The 16,729-nt window shown below is 57.5% G+C and overlaps 1 protein-coding gene across 1 annotated transcript; it reads right to left on the bottom strand.

Moving 5' to 3' along the window:
• Positions 1-6: 6 nt before the first annotated feature.
• Cers1 (ceramide synthase 1) lies at positions 7-16,365 on the bottom strand. The gene is made up of 7 exons (XM_012512857.2): positions 16,039-16,365; positions 13,825-13,984; positions 7,715-7,895; positions 5,924-6,085; positions 5,638-5,785; positions 5,340-5,449; positions 7-110 (listed from the first exon to the last, which is right to left on the bottom strand). Exons 1-7 carry the CDS (start codon positions 16,288-16,290, stop codon positions 68-70), a joined length of 1,056 nt encoding a protein of 351 aa, XP_012368311.2. The 5' UTR covers positions 16,291-16,365; the 3' UTR covers positions 7-67.
• Positions 16,366-16,729: the final 364 nt, after the last annotated feature.

The raw sequence follows: 16,729 nt of genomic DNA, 5'->3' as shown, positions 1-16,729 counted from the left end.
GGGTAGCTTGGGGCGGGGCGGGGCGGGGCGGGGCCAGCTTCTGGGAGGTGGGGCTGGGTCAAGGGGTTCAGAGGCGCTTCTCTTTCACCAGGCCGTTCTGCAGCCGCTTCCTGGGGACCAGAGCGCAGCGCAGGTTAGCCTGGGCCTGCGCCCCGCCTGAGACCTGGACCATCCAGCTGTCCCCATGGCCCACCGTCTCGTCCGCCAATCCCTTCACCAGGCCTGGACCTGCCCCAGTCCTGCACACTGAGCCCCAGGCCTCTGGGAGCAAAACTACAGGCCCCGCTGGGTTCCTGGCCACGTGGCGTGAGGCCCGGCTCAGGCGAGCTTTGACAACTCGCTCCCACCTGTGCCCTGTCCACCTTGAGCTCCTGGAGGACACTCGCAAGACATGGACGTGGCCACCCTGTCCTAACAGTAAGGCCCCCTTTTCTTAGAACTCACATTTTCCGGAAAAACCCAACACTGGGGAGAGGGGAGGTGCACCCCCACCCCCAGCCCCACAGTAAGAGCCACACTTCCCGCAAGTGTCCAAGGGACGCAGCTGAATGATAGTCCCTGCCCCTTATCTCCGCATCCAGAGGGACCAGATGTCCCCTCGCTGGGGGCCTGGCCTACCTACCGGTCAGGGCCGATGGCCCCGTGCAGACGTGTGGAGGGCTGGGCACAGGCCTGCGGCTCCAGCTCTGGACATCATCAGCACTAGTGACTTGCACACAGCACTGTCCCAGGAGACAAGTGCCACCAGTGTGCTGTCCCCCACTCCCCTCTGGCACAAACTGTCCTGAGCAAGGGCTTCAGCTTTTCTTTCTGAGACAGGGTCACACATGTCACTCAGGCTCAAACACCTGAGCTCTGGTCCTGCTTCACCGGTGGCCTGAGTCTCCGAGACCGCAGGTGTACGCCAGGGATTGCTTGTTTCTGTGCTGCTGCAGACGGAATCCAGACCCTTCCGCTAAGCTGCAGCCCCCGACTTGCGGCTCCTGCAGTCACCCAGGCAGGGCTTTAACTCACAACCTCCTGTCTCAGTCTCTTTTACACAGTTTACAAGGAACAAGATGCCCCACTGGAGCAGTCCTCCGTCCTCCTCTATTACTGGTCTTGATCTTTTTTTTTGCTATGTAGTCCAGGCTGGCTTAAACTCTGTGTGACCCAGATCTCTGCGTCGCAAAGGCTGGCCTTGAACTCATAGCTATCTTCCAGCCTCAGCCTTCCAAGTGCCGGATGACAGACGTGTGCCACCGCCCTGTCCGGTCTTCGACTCGATCTCTGAGGCTCTCTGAGGAGCCGTGTGCTCTGGGCAGTGCTGCGGGTAGAGCCAGGACCTGCTCCCAGTGGGCTCTGCAGTGTCTTATTCCTGAGCTGGGGTCTTGGGTGTTCTGAGGTGGGCCTTCATTTGTCATCTGAGTGCCTTTGAACTCCTGAGCCCGGGGGCCACCTGCCTGGGCCTCTTGAGGGGCTAGGACTACCCGGGTTGCTTGGTTGCGTCACCCGGCTTGTTCCATTGTTCGTGGTGCTGGCAGTGGAGACCAGGGCTCACGTGTGCAAGGCAAGACTCAACATGCAGCTGCACCCAAGCACTTTTGATTTTGAGCTAAGGTCTCACTAAATTGCACAGGCTGGCTTGGAACTTGCAATCCTCCTGCCTCGGCCTCCCAAGTAGCTGCGATTATCTCCTTGGACTGTTTCAATTCTTATACATTTTTGTTTAAGATGGAGTCTCCCTATGTGACCCAGGCTGGCCTCCAAGTCCTGGGGTCAAAGGGTCGGCCTGCCACACTCTCCCAATCAGCTGGGACCGTGGCTTATGACTCTGTGGCTACAGCAGGGAAAGCAAGAACCCTGGAGGGTAAAAGATGAGGCTCCAGGATGTGAATTCACAAGTAAGGGGAGGCAGGGGGTAGAGGCTGGACTTCCTGGGGCTCCCCTGGGGAGCATGTCTTGGAGAGGAGTCTAGAGCAAGGGGGCCCCCAACAAGAACATGGGGCAGGGCCGGCCAGATAGCTCAGTGGATTGAAGCTCCTGCAGATGCAGGGGCGCCTGTAATCCCAGTGCTTGGGAGGCTGAAAACAGGAGGCTCACTATGAGGCCGATCTGTGTAGTGAGGCCCTGTAGACCCTGTACTAAATACAAAAAAAACAAAGTGTGGGGCATAGGTCAGGGCCCCGGGGCAGAAGGGAGCCATGCTGGGCTGCTGTGGGAAACGGACCAGCACAGGGCTTCAGGTGGCCCACGCCTGTGATCCCAGTGCTTGGGAGGCTGAGGCAGGAGGATCACCGTTAGTTCAAGGCTGGCCTGGACTACATAGCGAGACTGGCCTGTCTCAAAAACAGAAAAGGAGGTTGGGGTGCTGGGGATGCAGCGCAACGCAGAGCTGGCTTTAGTCCCTGGTCTGGCCAAAATATAAAAATAACATAGTAGGCATTTGAAATGCATTTCTTGTTTGCATGACAGGGTCTCAAAGCCATAGCTCCAGTGCTCCTCCTGCTTCCCCTCCCTGAGGGTGGGGCTCCGGCTGCAGGACCCTGCCTGGCCCTGTCCTCGCTTCTGACGCAGAGCTGCCTCGGTGCTCCTTTTCCTGGGCTGTTTCCAGGTGGTTTTCCTACTTCCAGACAGTCACTAAGCCATCCCCTTCTTTTCTGCATGGCACCTTCTCCTCCTGTGCGGCTTCCAGGTGTCACTTTCTTCCATCCTTTTCTTTCCCCCCCATTTGCCACTTTCTTCCCCCTCCTGGCCTGGAGTCTGCTTCCTCCCAGCTTCGGCCACCGGTGCTCTGCGCCTGCGGCTGCTCTGGTCCGTGCTGGAGCCGCTTGGGGGCCAATGCCTGGCTGCCCGTCCTGCTGAGGACCTACGGCTTGTCCATCTTGTCGTCTTGTCCCCTCTTGGCTGCTGGCTGCATTCCACTCTATTGGCTAATCCCCATAAGCCCAGCTTCCTTATTCTCAGACATCTAAACTGCACTCTCGGCCACCTACTCTAGCTTTCGATCTGCCAGCTCTCTCTTCCACTGAACGTCACTTAGCACTGGCTGTAGGCTGAATGGTGGCCCCTAAGAGATGCGTCCGTACCCTGCTGCTGAAGAGGCTGAGGCAGGAGGATCTCCACCTGGAGCCTGCAGAGGATTCAGGGCTGCCCATGTCAGGACATCAGCCCCCTCTGTGCTGCAGGTTGGCTCGTGGCAGTAAGCTGAATGGCCAGCACGAGGTATTTTGTTATAACAGCCAGGAGAAGAACCATAGTAGTGATTCCATTTTTAATGGTAGTTCATGCAATTTAATTATTGACTGAGATAGCCAGGGTCTCACGCTGTGCGCAGGCTGGCCTCCCAGCTCGTGACCCTCCTGCCTCGGCCTCCCAGTGCTGGCATTCCAGGCGAGCACCAGCACAGCCAGCTGCTCATGCGTTTTATAGAGTAAGAGTTGCTAGTCTCCAGGAACGCTGCAGGGCAGCACGCGGCGCGCCCTCACCCAGCCTGCCAGTGCTGCCGCGTTTCGGACACCCAGTGAAGAGCCCAGTAGGCGCGCTTTAGGAGCTAAGTCCCACGCGTTACTTGGAGTGCCAGTGTCCCCACAGGTGTCCTGTTCCTGGTCCAGGAGGCCACACTGCATTCAGCTGCCCACACTCCTTAGTTTGTGCGGATCCAGGACAGTTTCTCACTGTTCTTGTTACTCAGAATCTTGAGAGCCCTTCCTTCATTCCTCCCTCCCTTCCTTCCTTTCTCCATCTGTTTCTCTCTATTTTGTTTTTCTCTTTTCGGTTTTCTAAGACACGGTCTCACTATGTAGCCCAGGCTGGCTTTGACCTCATGGCAACCCTCCTGCTTTAGCCTCCCAAGTGCTGGGGTGACAGACGTGTACTGCCATGCCCCATTCCAGGTTCCAGGGCCAGCACAGCATGCAATACCAGGGACTGAACGCAGGACCTTGCACTTGCCTGGGGTAAGCCACTGAGCTACCTCCTCCACCCATGATCTGGTTACAGACAGATGCTGCAGGTGGTGCTTCTGGGTCACTGTGGCAGGGTGTTCCTGGCAGTCACTTCTGTGAACACTGGAGCTACACAGTTCTAGTAGAAACATTCTTGGGCGAGGCCTGGGGTGCCTCCCGTCACCTCCTATCCTGGCCTGACATCTTCCGCGACAGGGAGGGCACCGGCGGGGCTGGGAGGCCCAGCTTGAGCCTCACGTTCCATGGCAAGAGAACTTTGTTGGGGTTTAGGGTTGGTCAATCCTGTTCCCCTACTCCAAATTCTAACTGCTAGAAGCCTCTGGAACCTTCCAGAAGGCCCCTTGTGAGACCGTCCCAGTCTCCACAGGGCTCTTGCCCCATCGACAACACACGCTGAGAGCCTGACGTACCCCACGTGAGACTCACGCCCTGCTGGCAGGCACCCGGTGCAGCTGGCCGGGCCGCAAGCAGCGTTCTGGGCCAGAAGTCTGAAGTTGTCTTCAATGTTTTTATTTCTGCTTCAGCCACATCCACAGCAAGACTGACTGGCTCTGCTTCCTACACAGCCTTGCTGGCTGACCACACTCTTGTGCCCACAGGACGGTGACAGCCTTGCTGGGGCCAGCTGGGACCTGGCTGGGATGTCACCATTGCCCAGCCCCGTCTTGGAGTCACCCCAGCCCCACACTCTGTCCCAGATGCCTCTGAGGCCCTGGAACTCCTCCTCTGTAAGCCCCGTGTTTGGGATCAGGCATAGGGGCATGCATCTATTGGCCTAGCACTCTGGGAGGCTGAGGCAGGAGGATCAAAGTTTGAGCCCAGCCCAGGGAATGTTGTGACTTAGCAAGACCTAGTCTCAAAGTAAAAAAAATGTCAAAAGGGGGCTAGGGGTATGGTTGGGGTAGAAGCCCTAGGTTCAGTCCCCAATACCAAGAAAATTTCCCCCTCCAGCCAATAAGAAGGCCTGGCTACCCAGCACCTCCCAGAACCACCCACCAACTGATGCCTCAGGGGACATTGCTTGCCACCCTCTCTACACAGGGGTTTCTTCCAGGGGTTCCCATGGAAGCAACCCGCCTCTAGCCTGCACCACAGCAGCCTGCCCAGGGCCCCAGGGCCTGGATGTTTCAGCATGGACAAAGCATGGTCCTGTCACCCTGGCTTGGGTTGGGCCATGACCAGAGGTCACTGTAAGCCAGGGCCCGGGTGAGTCCCAGAAGCCCCTCCCAGCCAGCTCCGCCCCAGGTACTGCGGGTCACTGCGTCCTCCGCTGCCTCCTTGGTGGCTGCAGGTTACGGGACAGCGTCAGCACAGCCTCATCCGCTGCCCACAGAGCCTGCCAGGACCGCTGTCGCTCAAGGAAGGAACTCAGGCCCCAGGCCCTGCACTCACTCAGCTTTGCTGGGCTTGGGGCTGTGGGCTTCGGCGCAGTCGTACTCCCGCAGGTCGCTCAGCTCGCGCATCTGGCCCGTCAGCACCTTGACCGCCAGCGCCATGATGTACTGTGGGGGAGGCGGCGTGAGCACAGGCCCTTCACCTGCGCCCGCACCTGCGCCCGCACTCGCACCTGCATCCGCACCTGCACCCGCACCTGCACCTGCACCTACACCTGCAGTCTAAATGTGCATGCACAGCCGCCCAAGGGAAGGCCGGGCAGGGACTGCCTTCAGCAAGCGGGGAAGCCACTCACCAGGAACCAGTACAAGTTCATGGCGGTGAGCAGCAGCAGGAGCGTGTTGAAGAAGAAGTAGAAGGGGATGTCAGGCACCGAGATGAGGCTGGTGTGCAGTGTGGCATACAGGACCTTGAGTGGGAACCAGTACAGCCGGAACCAGAACCTAGGAAGGCGGAGGAGCTCGGGAGGCTGCTGCAGAGGGGATGGAGGGCCCTACCCTTCTGGGTCCCTCCCTGCAGCCTTGCAGGCCCCACCCCTTTCCTGGAAGCCCCGCCCACCCGCTTTCGTCCCACCCACTGACCAGCTGACGCAGAAGCACAGGCAGCCCAGGTCACTGAGCAGCGCGTGCAACCGACGGTGGGTGCCACCCGCTGCCCGGAAGTAGGTGTTGATCTTGGTGAACTCCAGCTGCACGTCATTGAGGTCGTGCAGGAAGAACACGAGGATGCCCACGTTGTGGTACCTGGGTGGGCAGGATGCAGCTCACACGGCAGCCCTACTCACCTGACCTTCCTGTCCCTGTCGCCAGAACCTTCTGTGACCCTGACTCTGAGGCCTGAACCTCAGGCTGCCGCGTCCCCATAGGGTTTGGGGGTGTAAGGGCCCCTTGGCCCACCTGACACGGCCAGGGAGCAGCCACAGCGTGCGGGCTCCCGCGCAGGCCCTTTGCGCCTGCTGCTGCTCCCAGTCACCTCCTGGGGCTCATGCCTACCCCGTCGGTCATCTGACTGCCTCAGAACTTTCCAGAACCACATCGATGTTCTAAATTCATAGTCCCCCCACAGAAGCCTCCTGAATCCCAGCCTTGTGGCCAGTGCTGGGCCTTTATGTAAATTGGGTTTAAGTGGAAACGCAAAACCATCTGCATGTGCCTGTGGCCTCAACTACTAGGGAGGCTGAGGCAGGAGGACTGCTGTAATTCATGGCCAGTGTGGGCAATACATGGAGACTCCATCTCAAAAATACATGCACACAATAGAACCCAGTATATGCAAAGTGTTGTCATTTCCATGTATTATCAATAGCCACGGCGGGGTATGGCAGCTCATACCTGTAATCTAGAGCTTGGAAGTCTGAGGCAGGAGGATGGCTGTGAGTTCAAGGCCAGCCTGAACTATACAGCCAGACCCTGCCCCAAAACACTAGGGGAAAAAATCAAGCTAAAATCAAAAAATCAATCAAAAGGATTGACAAGAAGCTACTTTTCAAGGCCAGGGAGATGGCTCAGTAGAATAAGCGTTTGCCTGGCAAGCACAGGGCCTGAGTTCAATCCTCGGTTCCACCAAAAAAAAAAGCTACTTTTCACTTTGGCTTGTAAATGAGTTTTTATTTTTAAAATTTTTATTTATTTTTATGTATTTCGTACAGAGTCTCATTGTGCAGCTCAGACTCGTAGGGATCCTCCTGCTTTCAGCCTCCCCAGCGCCGGGATTACAGGCATGCTCCATGCCAGGCCTCTGCGGCTCACTAAGCGGGGGGCAGGGCGGGCTCGGCATGTAGTGCTGGGCATGGAACCCCGGGCCTGTGCTTGCCTAAGCAGGCGCTTAGTCCACTGAGCTATCTCACTGGCCTTTTATTTTCATTGATACGTGAATAGAAAACATATTAGATTTTCGGGTAGGCAATACTGAAGATGGAACTCAGGGAGTTAGACCCTGAATTAAGCCCCAGCCCTCTGTATTTGATTTGATTTGATTTGATTTATTTTGGGGGCGGCAGAACCAGGGATTGAACTCAGGCCCTTGCACTTGCTAGGCAAGCACTTATTCTACTGAGCCATCTCCCTGGCCCTGTATTTTATTTTGAGACAGAATCTTAGTAAGTTACCTAGACTGGACTCAGACTTGGGACCCTCCTGCCTCAGCCTCCTGGGTAGCTGGGACGCCGGTGTGAGTCACCACTGTGCCCAGTAATTGCAGCCAGACCTCCAGTAACCCCTTCAGGACTTGCTCCCCGCTCCCCGGGGCTGGGTGGCAGCCCTCCAAGTCCGTTCCTCACCATCTGTGGAACCCTGTCCTCCCTGGGCCTCCAGGTAGCCAGCCTGCTGCGCTGCGGCAGCCCTGCTCCACCCGCCCAGCCATGCCCCACTCACCGGAAGGCGTAGGAGCAGACGATGAGGGCCAGTGTGACCACGTGGTGAATGAGCATGACCACGGAGTCCCTGCGCCAGGTGTCCATGTAGAGCGTGGCGTAGACGGAGTGGCCGTAGAAGCCGCCCTGCAGCAGGTAGCAGGCTGCAATGTCCCGGGGCACCGCCGCGCCTGGCGTCCAATCTGGGGACAGCAGCGCCACAATGAGGCAACTCCAGGACCTGCATGCAGCCCACCCCAGGGCCCACCAGCGGGAGAGCCACAGCGCCCCCTGTCTGTGGCAGAAGTGACAACTAGCTTTATTTTGCTTTTCTTCTTTTGAGACCCAGTCTCTGTGGCACGAGCTGGCCTTGAGCTCACAAGTGCCCTGCCTCAGCCTCCTGCGTGCTGGCTCACAGGGCAGCACCTGCATGCCCAGCCTGACCACTGGTTTTCCACTCTCAGGTCTCTACCCACCGTTCATTAACAGCGCCCCACACTGAACCTCCGCATTGAGCTCTATCCCTGGCTTTGATTTACTTTTGTCTTTTTGAGACAAAGTCTCCCTGTGCAGCTCAGGCTGGCCTTGAGCTCACCAGGCAGCCCAGGCTGTTCTGGAACTTGCAGTGATCCTCCTGCCTCAGCCCCTCAAGTGCTGGCATTACAGACATGCACTACCGCCTCTGGCTTGTCCTTGGCGTTTTGTTTTTTAGTTTGAAACAGGGCCTCACTGAACCATTCTGTTGCTCAAGCTTAGCTCAAACTTGGGATCCTCCTGCCTCAGCCTTCCATAGTACCAGGATGACATATGACGTCTTCTAACAACAGGCTGTTAAACAGGCTTAAGTTTCTAGAAATTTCCAGCTGGGGAGATAGCTCAGAAGCGTAAGTGCCTGTTTGGCAAGCACAAGGTCCTGAGTTCAATCCCTGGTACAAAAACATAGAGATAGATACAGATATAGATCCAGCAGGCAGCAGAAAGGGCTCAGACTGTGCGTTCCTCATGCCTCAGCCTCCCAGGTGCTGGGATGACAGTTGTGCGCCGCCACACCGGGCTCCGTGTATTCCTCTTTTTTTTTTTTTAAATTTTTATTTTTTTTTTTTCCGTGTATTCCTCTTAAACTGCTCCCAAGGCCATAGCACTCAAGCGTGGAAGTCCTCTGCACACACACACACCCCGACACTGGGCGCATCTCCAGCACTGGGCTCTCCCATGAAGCCCGACCTACAGAGCTGCCCTGCTCGCACCTGAGCCTGGGGTCCCCATTGCCACCTGCTTCTGCCTCAACCCACCCCTGGTCACCATCCCTGAGAGCTGCAGACACCAAGACCCCCGGCCCCACTGTGTCCCAGCTCCCCAACTCTGCAACCAACCCCCCTCCTGTGACCCAGTCCACGCCCCCAGCCACCCTGCCACTTGGCCTCCACAGCCACCCGGCACCTTCGCCACCAGGTCTGTCAGGAACTGGACGCCCTCAGCTGGGCATGTGGCTGCACACCTGCTACTCCAGCTGGTCGCGAGGCTGAGGCCAGAAGATCACACAGCAAGACCCTGTCTGCAGTGCAAAGGCAAAAGGGCTGGGCACAGCTCAGCAATGAGTGCCGGCCCAGCACTGAGGCCCTGGGTTGTGTCCCAGCGCTGCAAGAAAACTACAAAGCAAGGAAAGGGCAGGGGAGACAGCTCAGCAGCCTAAGCTGCTGCCTGGCAAGTACAAGGCCCCGGCTTTATACTGTGTAGTGGCGCACGCCTGTAATCCCAGCACTGGGAAGGCTGAGACAAGAGGATCACTACAAGTCCAAGCTGCACAGCAAGAACCCATACCAAATAAATAAAACATTAAATTTTGTTTTGTTTTATTTTTTAAAAGGTAAGGAGAAAACAGAGCCGCAGGTCCTTTCCTCCCTGGTCCGTAGCGGCCAAAAGGCAGATGGGTCAGCCACGCCCCAGCGCAGAGGGACAAGCAGCAGTATGCAGGACAGCGGGCCTCACTTGGCCAGGAGGGCACAGAGCACTGACACACACAACCTCCCAGGGTAACCCTGAAAATGTGACACTGAGCCACACATGCAAGACAGGAAAGGTCACACGAGCACAGAGCCACTAGTGGAAAAGTCCTGAATACCACAGGGCTGTGTGTGTGCATGTGCATGTGTGTGTATGCATGTGTGTGCTGCACACCTGTGATCCCAGCACTCTGGCAAGCTGAGGCAGGATAGCTGGGAGTTTGAGGCCAGCCTAGGGTGAGCTCAAGACCAGCCTGGACTTTATAATGAAACCCTGTCTCAAAAAGACCAAAATGGGCCGGCCAAATAGCTCAGCAGATTGAAGTGCCTGCAAGCAGGCGCAGGGGCCAGGGGTTCAATCCCCAGGCCTGCAGTGCCGACCCCGCTCCCAGGGTGTGCTGAGACAGCAATTGAGACCTGGCATGTGGTGCGCCTGTAATCCCAGCTCTTGGGAGGCTGTAAACAGGCGGATCACTACGAGTCCAATCTAGTTCTGAAATCCTGAACACCCTGCAGACCCGTCCCTAAAATACTAAATAAAAGACCAAAATAGGGCTGGGGGGATAACTCTGTGGTCTAATCACCTGCCTGGCAAGTGCAAGGACCGGGGTTCGATTCCCAGTACCACATGCCATTCCGGCCCAGAACCCACACCCTGCTGACCACTGAAACCAGGCGTGGTGGTGCACACCTGTAATCTCAGGGCTGGGGAGGCCAAGACAGGAGGATTACTATGAGTCCCAGATGTGTAGCAGACCCAGTACTAAATAAACACCAAAAGTTTACCAAAATAAATAAATAAATAAATAAATAAGGACCAAGGATGCAGCTCAGTGTGAAGGCCTTGGGCTCAGTCCTCAGTGCCGCAAAAAAACAGCAAAAGCTGGCTCCCACCAAACAAAACGCTTCTGAACAGCGAAGAAACAGCCTGTGAGCCCGAGACGCCTGCAGCGCCAGGTGAGTGTATGCCAGCGAGGCGGCCAGCAGGGGGCGTCCAGATTATGCAAATTAATTTTTAAAAAAACAACGGGGTAAAGGTTTAAATGTTTCAAACAAATTACCCAGTCAAGGACACGCTGCCATGAACCCCTCCAAACCCTCCAGCACGTGGACAATACTCACCCCCTCATCCCCATACTTCCTGCAGCAGCCTGGGGGGCTTCTCGTTCTGAGGCAGGGGCTCCCTGCAGAGTGCAGGCTGGCCTTGAACTCACTACATAGCCCAGGCTGTGTTCAGACACCCGGGATTCTCCTGCTTCTGCCTCCCACCTACTGGGGTGATGGGTGTGCACCCCACACCTGGCTGTAATTTTTTTTTTTTTTTTTTTTTTTTTTTTTTGTGGAACCATCGATTGAACTCAGGCCCTTGTGCTTGCCAGACAAGAGCTTATTCTACTGAGCTATCTCCCTGGCCCCTGGCTGTAATTTTTTATTTTAATTTTTTTTTTTTAGTTCAATCCCTGGTACCACAGAATTTAAAAAAAGGAATTTTTTCTAATTTAGGAGAGCTGGCCAAATAGCTCAGTGGGGAACCAAGGAGATAGCTCAGTGGAATAAGTGCTTGCCTGGCAAGTGCAAGGTCCCGAGTTTGATCCCTGGTACCACCAAAAACAAAACAACAACAAAAACCAAATAGCTCAGTGGATTAAAGCATGCATACACAGGGAGGGGCTTCCATCCCCAGGCCTGCCTGCTGGCCCCGCCCCCGGGGCGGTTTGCCGAGACTGCAATTGAGACTGGGCCTGGTGTCGAAGGTCTGTAATCCCAGCTCTTGGGAGGCTTAAATAGGCTCATCACTACAAGTTCGATCTCGTAGTGAGACCCTAAACACCCTGCAGACCCTTTCCTAAAAGACAAAAAAGGGGCCAGGGAGATAGTTTAGTAGAATTAGCGCTTGCCTGGCGAGCACAAGGGCCTGAGTTCAATCCCCGGTCCTACCAAAAAAAGAAAAATCTACCTTAAAAAAAAAAAAAAATTATAACAAAAATAAATATATATTTTTACTTTTGGGTCTTGGGAATTGCACTCACCCTTCCCAGCTAGGTGCTGCACCACAGGGCTAAGCCCACAGCCCTAATGTAAGCCTTCGCTATATCTTTTTCTCACCCCTTGTATATCAGGAGCTCAAAAATCCTTTTTTTTCCCAAAAAAAATCTTAAGGAAAAAAACAAGCAATCTAATCAAAAACTGGATAAACTGTTATGTGTGGCAGCGCAGGTTTATAACCCAACTGCTCAGGAGGCTGAGGCAGGAGGGTCACAACTTTGAGGCCAGCCTGGGAAACTTAGTGAGACCCTCTCTGGAAATACAATGTGAGAACCAGCCGCTAAGTTGGGCTCGGCCAAGAGCACCTGCCCCACACAGGGCCTGGGTCCCACCCCAGCACCACAAATTAAAATAACCAATAAACTATGTGGTGCCGGCGAGATACAGTGGTCTAAAGCGCCCACTTAGGCAAGCTCAGGTGGGTGCAGGGGACTGAGGTCCGAGCCCCAGCACCACACACTGCGCCAGCCCCGGCCTCGGGGCGGCTGAGCCAGCCCCCAAAAGATACATGAATAAGTGCTTTTTTTTTTTTTTGAGCTGCACTACAATGTACTCACCACAGAACCCAGTGCCCTCGCCAGCCTAAGTGCAAGGCACAGTCCCACAGAACACCCTCCCTGGCCCAGAGGCGACATCAGCAGGGACCTTTGGCCAGACAGTGCCCGTCTCCGTGCCTGGCCAAAACGCGCTCAAGGGCTGCTTCCCTTCCATTCATTTCCTTACCCAGTTATTTAGTGCTTTCGGAGCCTGAACCCAGGCTTCACACACCGCAGGCAAAGGCTCTGCCAGCCAGCAACGACCCCACCCTCTCACTCTATTTTCTTTCTCTTTTTTAAAAAATCTCTTCTTGAGGGGCCAGGGAGATAGCTCAGTAGAATAAGCGCTTCCCTGGCAAGTGCAAGGGCCTGAGTTCAATCCCTGGTTCTGCCAAAAATAAAAAAATTAAAAAATAACAATAATAAAATAAGGAGCCGGGAAGATGGCTCCGTGGAATAAGTGCTTCCCTGGCAAGCACAAGGGCCTGAGTTCAATCCCCGGTTCCGCAAAAATAAATAAATAAATAAATAAAATGAAAATAAAAATAAAATAATAAAATAAAATCTTTTCTTGAGACACGGTCTTGCTGTGCAGTTCAGGCTGGCCTTGAGCTCACTTTGCAGCCCAGGTTGGCCTCAAAGCTGCAGCGCTCCTCCTGCTTCAGCCTCCCAAGCGCGGGCATTACAGGCATGTGCCACCACCCCCGGCCCTATTATTATTATTGTTGTTGTCATTGTTATTATAAACAGGGTCTCCCTCAGTTGCCCAGAACAGTCTCAAATGTATGATCCTCCCGCCTTGGCCTCTGAAGCCCAGAGCTCAGGGAACCCCGAGGCCAAACACTGTGTCCAGTCCTCCTCTCCCGACCAGTGTCACACAGCAGGTGCTGTCCACTGGGCTGGGCTGCTGTCCTGCACAAGATCTGCAACACTGCTTGAGAAGTGGAAACGGAAAGAAACAGCTCTCAGCTGGACACGATAAAGCACACGCGCCCGTGATCCTGGCACTCCAGAAGGCTGAGGCAGGAAGGTCACGAGTTCGATCACAGCTTGGGCAACCCAGCGACTTAGCAAATAAGTGACCCTGCTTCAAAATAAAAAATAAAGCCGGGGGCTGGGGAGATGGCTCAGTAGAATAAGCGCTTGCCTGGCAAGCACAAGGGCCTGAGTTCAATCCCTGGTTCTGCAAAAAAAAAAAATAAAAAAAAAAATAAAGCCGGGCATGGTTGCTCACACCCAGGGGGCTGAGACAGGAAGAGCACTGTAAGTTTGAAGAAAACCTGGGCTACACAGTGAGTTCAAGGTCAGCCTAAACTACGTAGTAAGATGCTATCTGCAGGTGGAATTCAGCATGAACTGCTGGAGGCTGAGACGGCCCCCTATGCCTCCCACGTCTCAGGGTCTGGCCTGAGCTGCCCTTGACAGCTCACTGGCCACATTGGTCCATGCAGGAGTCCTCTCCTACCTGGAGCCGCTGACCCAGGGCCCTACATGGGGTCACCCGCCTTGGAAATGGCTCATGCCCTCCCCTGCACCCCCAGACCTACCATAGAAGACGGAGGGCGGGTCGTGGAAGAAGGGGTAGTCGGTGCCCAGGAGCAGGTAGGCACTGTAGCTCCAGCAGCCCAGGTAGACAAGAAACTTCCAGGCGCTCTCTGGCATCTTGGCAGCATCGCGGGGCAGAAGGTGGCACCGTTTGGCCAGGGGCTGTGGGGAGAAGGAAGGGTGTGACTGGCGCTGGCGGTGCGGACCGGGAGCTGCTCCTCCAGGTTGGGGACACCGAGGCAGCACAGCAGGCAGCCGTGGGGAGCATCCGTCTGTGCCCGCCTCTGCCAGGGCGGTAACCAGAGCCCAGGCAGGACTGCCAAGGACTAAAATTAGCACTCAGCTGTTGCCTCAGGCTAGGAAGAGGGACAGCTGGGGGCCCCTGGGGCTAAAGAGAGGGAGGCCCTGGTGTCAGCCTTGGGGACCCAAGGGTGCTCAGCTCACAGGCGAGAGCCAGTTGTGATCCAGACAGGGAGTCTGAGAAGACACGGGGTTTAGGGTGACCCTGGCAGGGAATATGAGGTCACCTGGAGAGCACGAGGCTGGCAAAGCCAAAGAAACCCCAAGGAGATGAGACAAGCTAGGGGAGAGGGCGCCTGGAGGGACGGTGGGGGAGCCACAGAAAATTGGGAGGGCGGGAAGAACAGAACGATGCGTGGAGGTAGGGGCGCAAGGGGGCTGCGGGGAGCTGGGGAGGCAGGCTGAGGTTCGCCCGGACGTCAAGGGGTCGCAGGGGTGCAAGGCGACCCCAGCAGGAAGAAGAGGCTGGGAGGAAGACGGGTTGGGGTGGGACTGGGCAGAGCTTCTTATCGGGGGCGGGGCTCCGGGAAAGCCCCGCCCTCTTCCCCCGGGACTGAGGGGGCCCAAGAAGCCCGGAATGGTTGTCATGGAGACAGCCAGGGCCAGCTCCGGTAACCCCTGGCAACCAAGCTGCTGCCAAGAAGATGAGCTTTGGAAAGGGGGCAGGCTCTCCGCCCATCTCTCGGGAAGGGCGAGGCTGGAATTGGGGAGGCCGCCCTAAGCAGGCCAGGGACTGCTCCAACAAGGAGGCCTTCTGGCCTCGCCTGCACTGGTCCCTGAGGCACGTGGGGCCAGCGCAGGCCTCTCCCCGCCAGCCCTTGTCTTTGAGCCTCTGGCTTCCTGGCCGCAACCGGGAGGCTGCCGGACGCCATGCAGCCAGATAGGGACCGTGCCACCCAGTCACATCCCCCCCCCAATTCACGGTGGCCGCCAGGGTCTCCCCAAGCCCTGGGTGGGCTTGATGGCACCCAGACAACACCCCATCCTGACCTAACAAGGGCCAGCCTCTTCCCAGCCAGCAGAGAAAGGCCTCATTGTTGGTGCCGGGCGCTCTGTCCCCAGCCCTCTCCCACCTCCAGTCGGCCTGGGCGGGGCGACCCCGGCCATCTACCGGGGAGTCACAGCCTTGCTCGTGGGGCCCCAAACCCGCCCGCCAGCTCCTGCCAGAGATTCCTCTCCAGGAAAGAGACCGGGTCGAGAACAATATCACCACCGCAGTCACTCTCCTCGGCCTCTCAGGACGGAGCGCTTCGGTCGTCGCGCCTGGAGGCAGCAGAGTTCAGCGCCAAAGACGGTGGCCAGGTCATCTCTAAGAGAGGGACCACCTAGGTGGTGACCATGGCACCTAGGCCTTTGCGGCGCCTGATCCGAGGGTGGCGCTGAGCCAGAGGGGCGCGAGGCAGAAACTGGGCAGACTCGCAGCGGCACCGCTCCACCCCCGAACGCACCCCGCACTGCCCAGGGCGCGCAGCCAGGGCGCGCGGCGCAGAAGCCTTGTGCGCAGCCAGGCCCGCGTCCCGGCCCTGGGCGCCTTCCTTCCTAGCGGCCTTATCTGAAAGCACGCAGCAGCCCGAGCCCCCCACACCGCATGGAGCTGTCTCATCCTCCACCGCGGGGAGGGTCGTGCTGGGCCCCCACATCCAGAACACCCAACCCGTGAGCATCGTCCCACGGACCACACCCCCGCATCCCCCCTCCCTCCACCCTTCAAGAAAGAAAGGTGTGGGGGGCCTCCAATGTTCAGGCCTCTCCAGCTCGAGCCCCCAACCTATCCAACCCCTCCACCTCCTCAACCCGGCCAGCACCGACAGCAAGCGACGCGCGGCCTTGGGCCCTAGGTCCCCTACCGACCCAGCGGCCTGTCATCTCCCCTCTCGGGGTCTCCCCCTCCCACCTCCAGCTCCGAGTACACTGACCCGAAAGAGGCGCGCGGTGGCTGCGGAGCGCAGCGCGGTCCAGCCGAGAGCACACAGCGCCAGCAGCAGCAGCTCGGGCGGCGCCAGGTGCGCGTGCTCGGCCAGGCCGCGGCGCGCCAGTCCCCAGCCGCAGTCCGCGCAGCCCCGCGCCGCCGCCAGCGCGCTGCCCCAGCCCCGCGTCACCAGCTGTGCGTAGCTCGGCATCGGCTCGGGCGCCCCAGGCCCTGCCGAGGTCCCCGCAGCCGCCGCCATGCTGACCCCGCAGCCCGCCCGCTGTGGCCGCCGGATCCCAGCGCCTAGCGTCACGCGCTGCCGCTGGGCCGGGGGCGCGCGGCCCGGCACCAAGGACGGAGGGGGTGGGGCTGGCGGAGCTCCGCCCCGCCGGGGGCGTGCGGGGGCGGACCCTGGCGCACCCCTCTTTCAGCCAAGCAAAATCCAGGACCAACTGGACCCCTGCAGACCCCACACGTGACAGCATCGCTCTTCGCGTCCCCAGCCCACGTGTGCGTGCCCTTCTCAGGCTCCAGCCATCCGGGTCCCTGGGCTGGCGACCCAGCTCCTCGCTGTCCCAGGACCCTCGCGCCTTGTGGAACTGAGACTGGACGCTTGTAACCGTGGCCGTGTTGGAACCATCTGGTGGCCTCCCGCATCAGAAGTGTGGGGTAAATGGAGACTCCATGCGGGGTTTCCC

This window comes from Octodon degus, unplaced genomic scaffold, assembly GCF_000260255.1.
Source record: "Octodon degus isolate 3935 unplaced genomic scaffold, OctDeg1.0 scaffold00282, whole genome shotgun sequence".
NCBI classification, from domain to species: Eukaryota; Metazoa; Chordata; class Mammalia; order Rodentia; family Octodontidae; genus Octodon; species Octodon degus.
This window is presented reverse-complemented; position numbering and strand designations above follow the sequence as displayed.

Excerpts from the sequence above, each read along its gene's own strand:
- Cers1 (XM_012512857.2), bottom strand. The coding sequence starts at position 16,290 with ATGGCGGCGGCTGCGGGGACCTCGGCAGGGCCTGGGGCGCCCGAGCCG. Across the intron at positions 13,985-16,038 it reads CCACCGCGCGCCTCTTTCGG|CCCCTGGCCAAACGGTGCCA; the intron begins GTCAGTGTACTC and ends TTCTCCCCACAG. Across the intron at positions 6,086-7,714 it reads GTCTGCTCCTACGCCTTCCG|GTACCACAACGTGGGCATCC; the intron begins GTGAGTGGGGCA and ends CTGCCCACCCAG.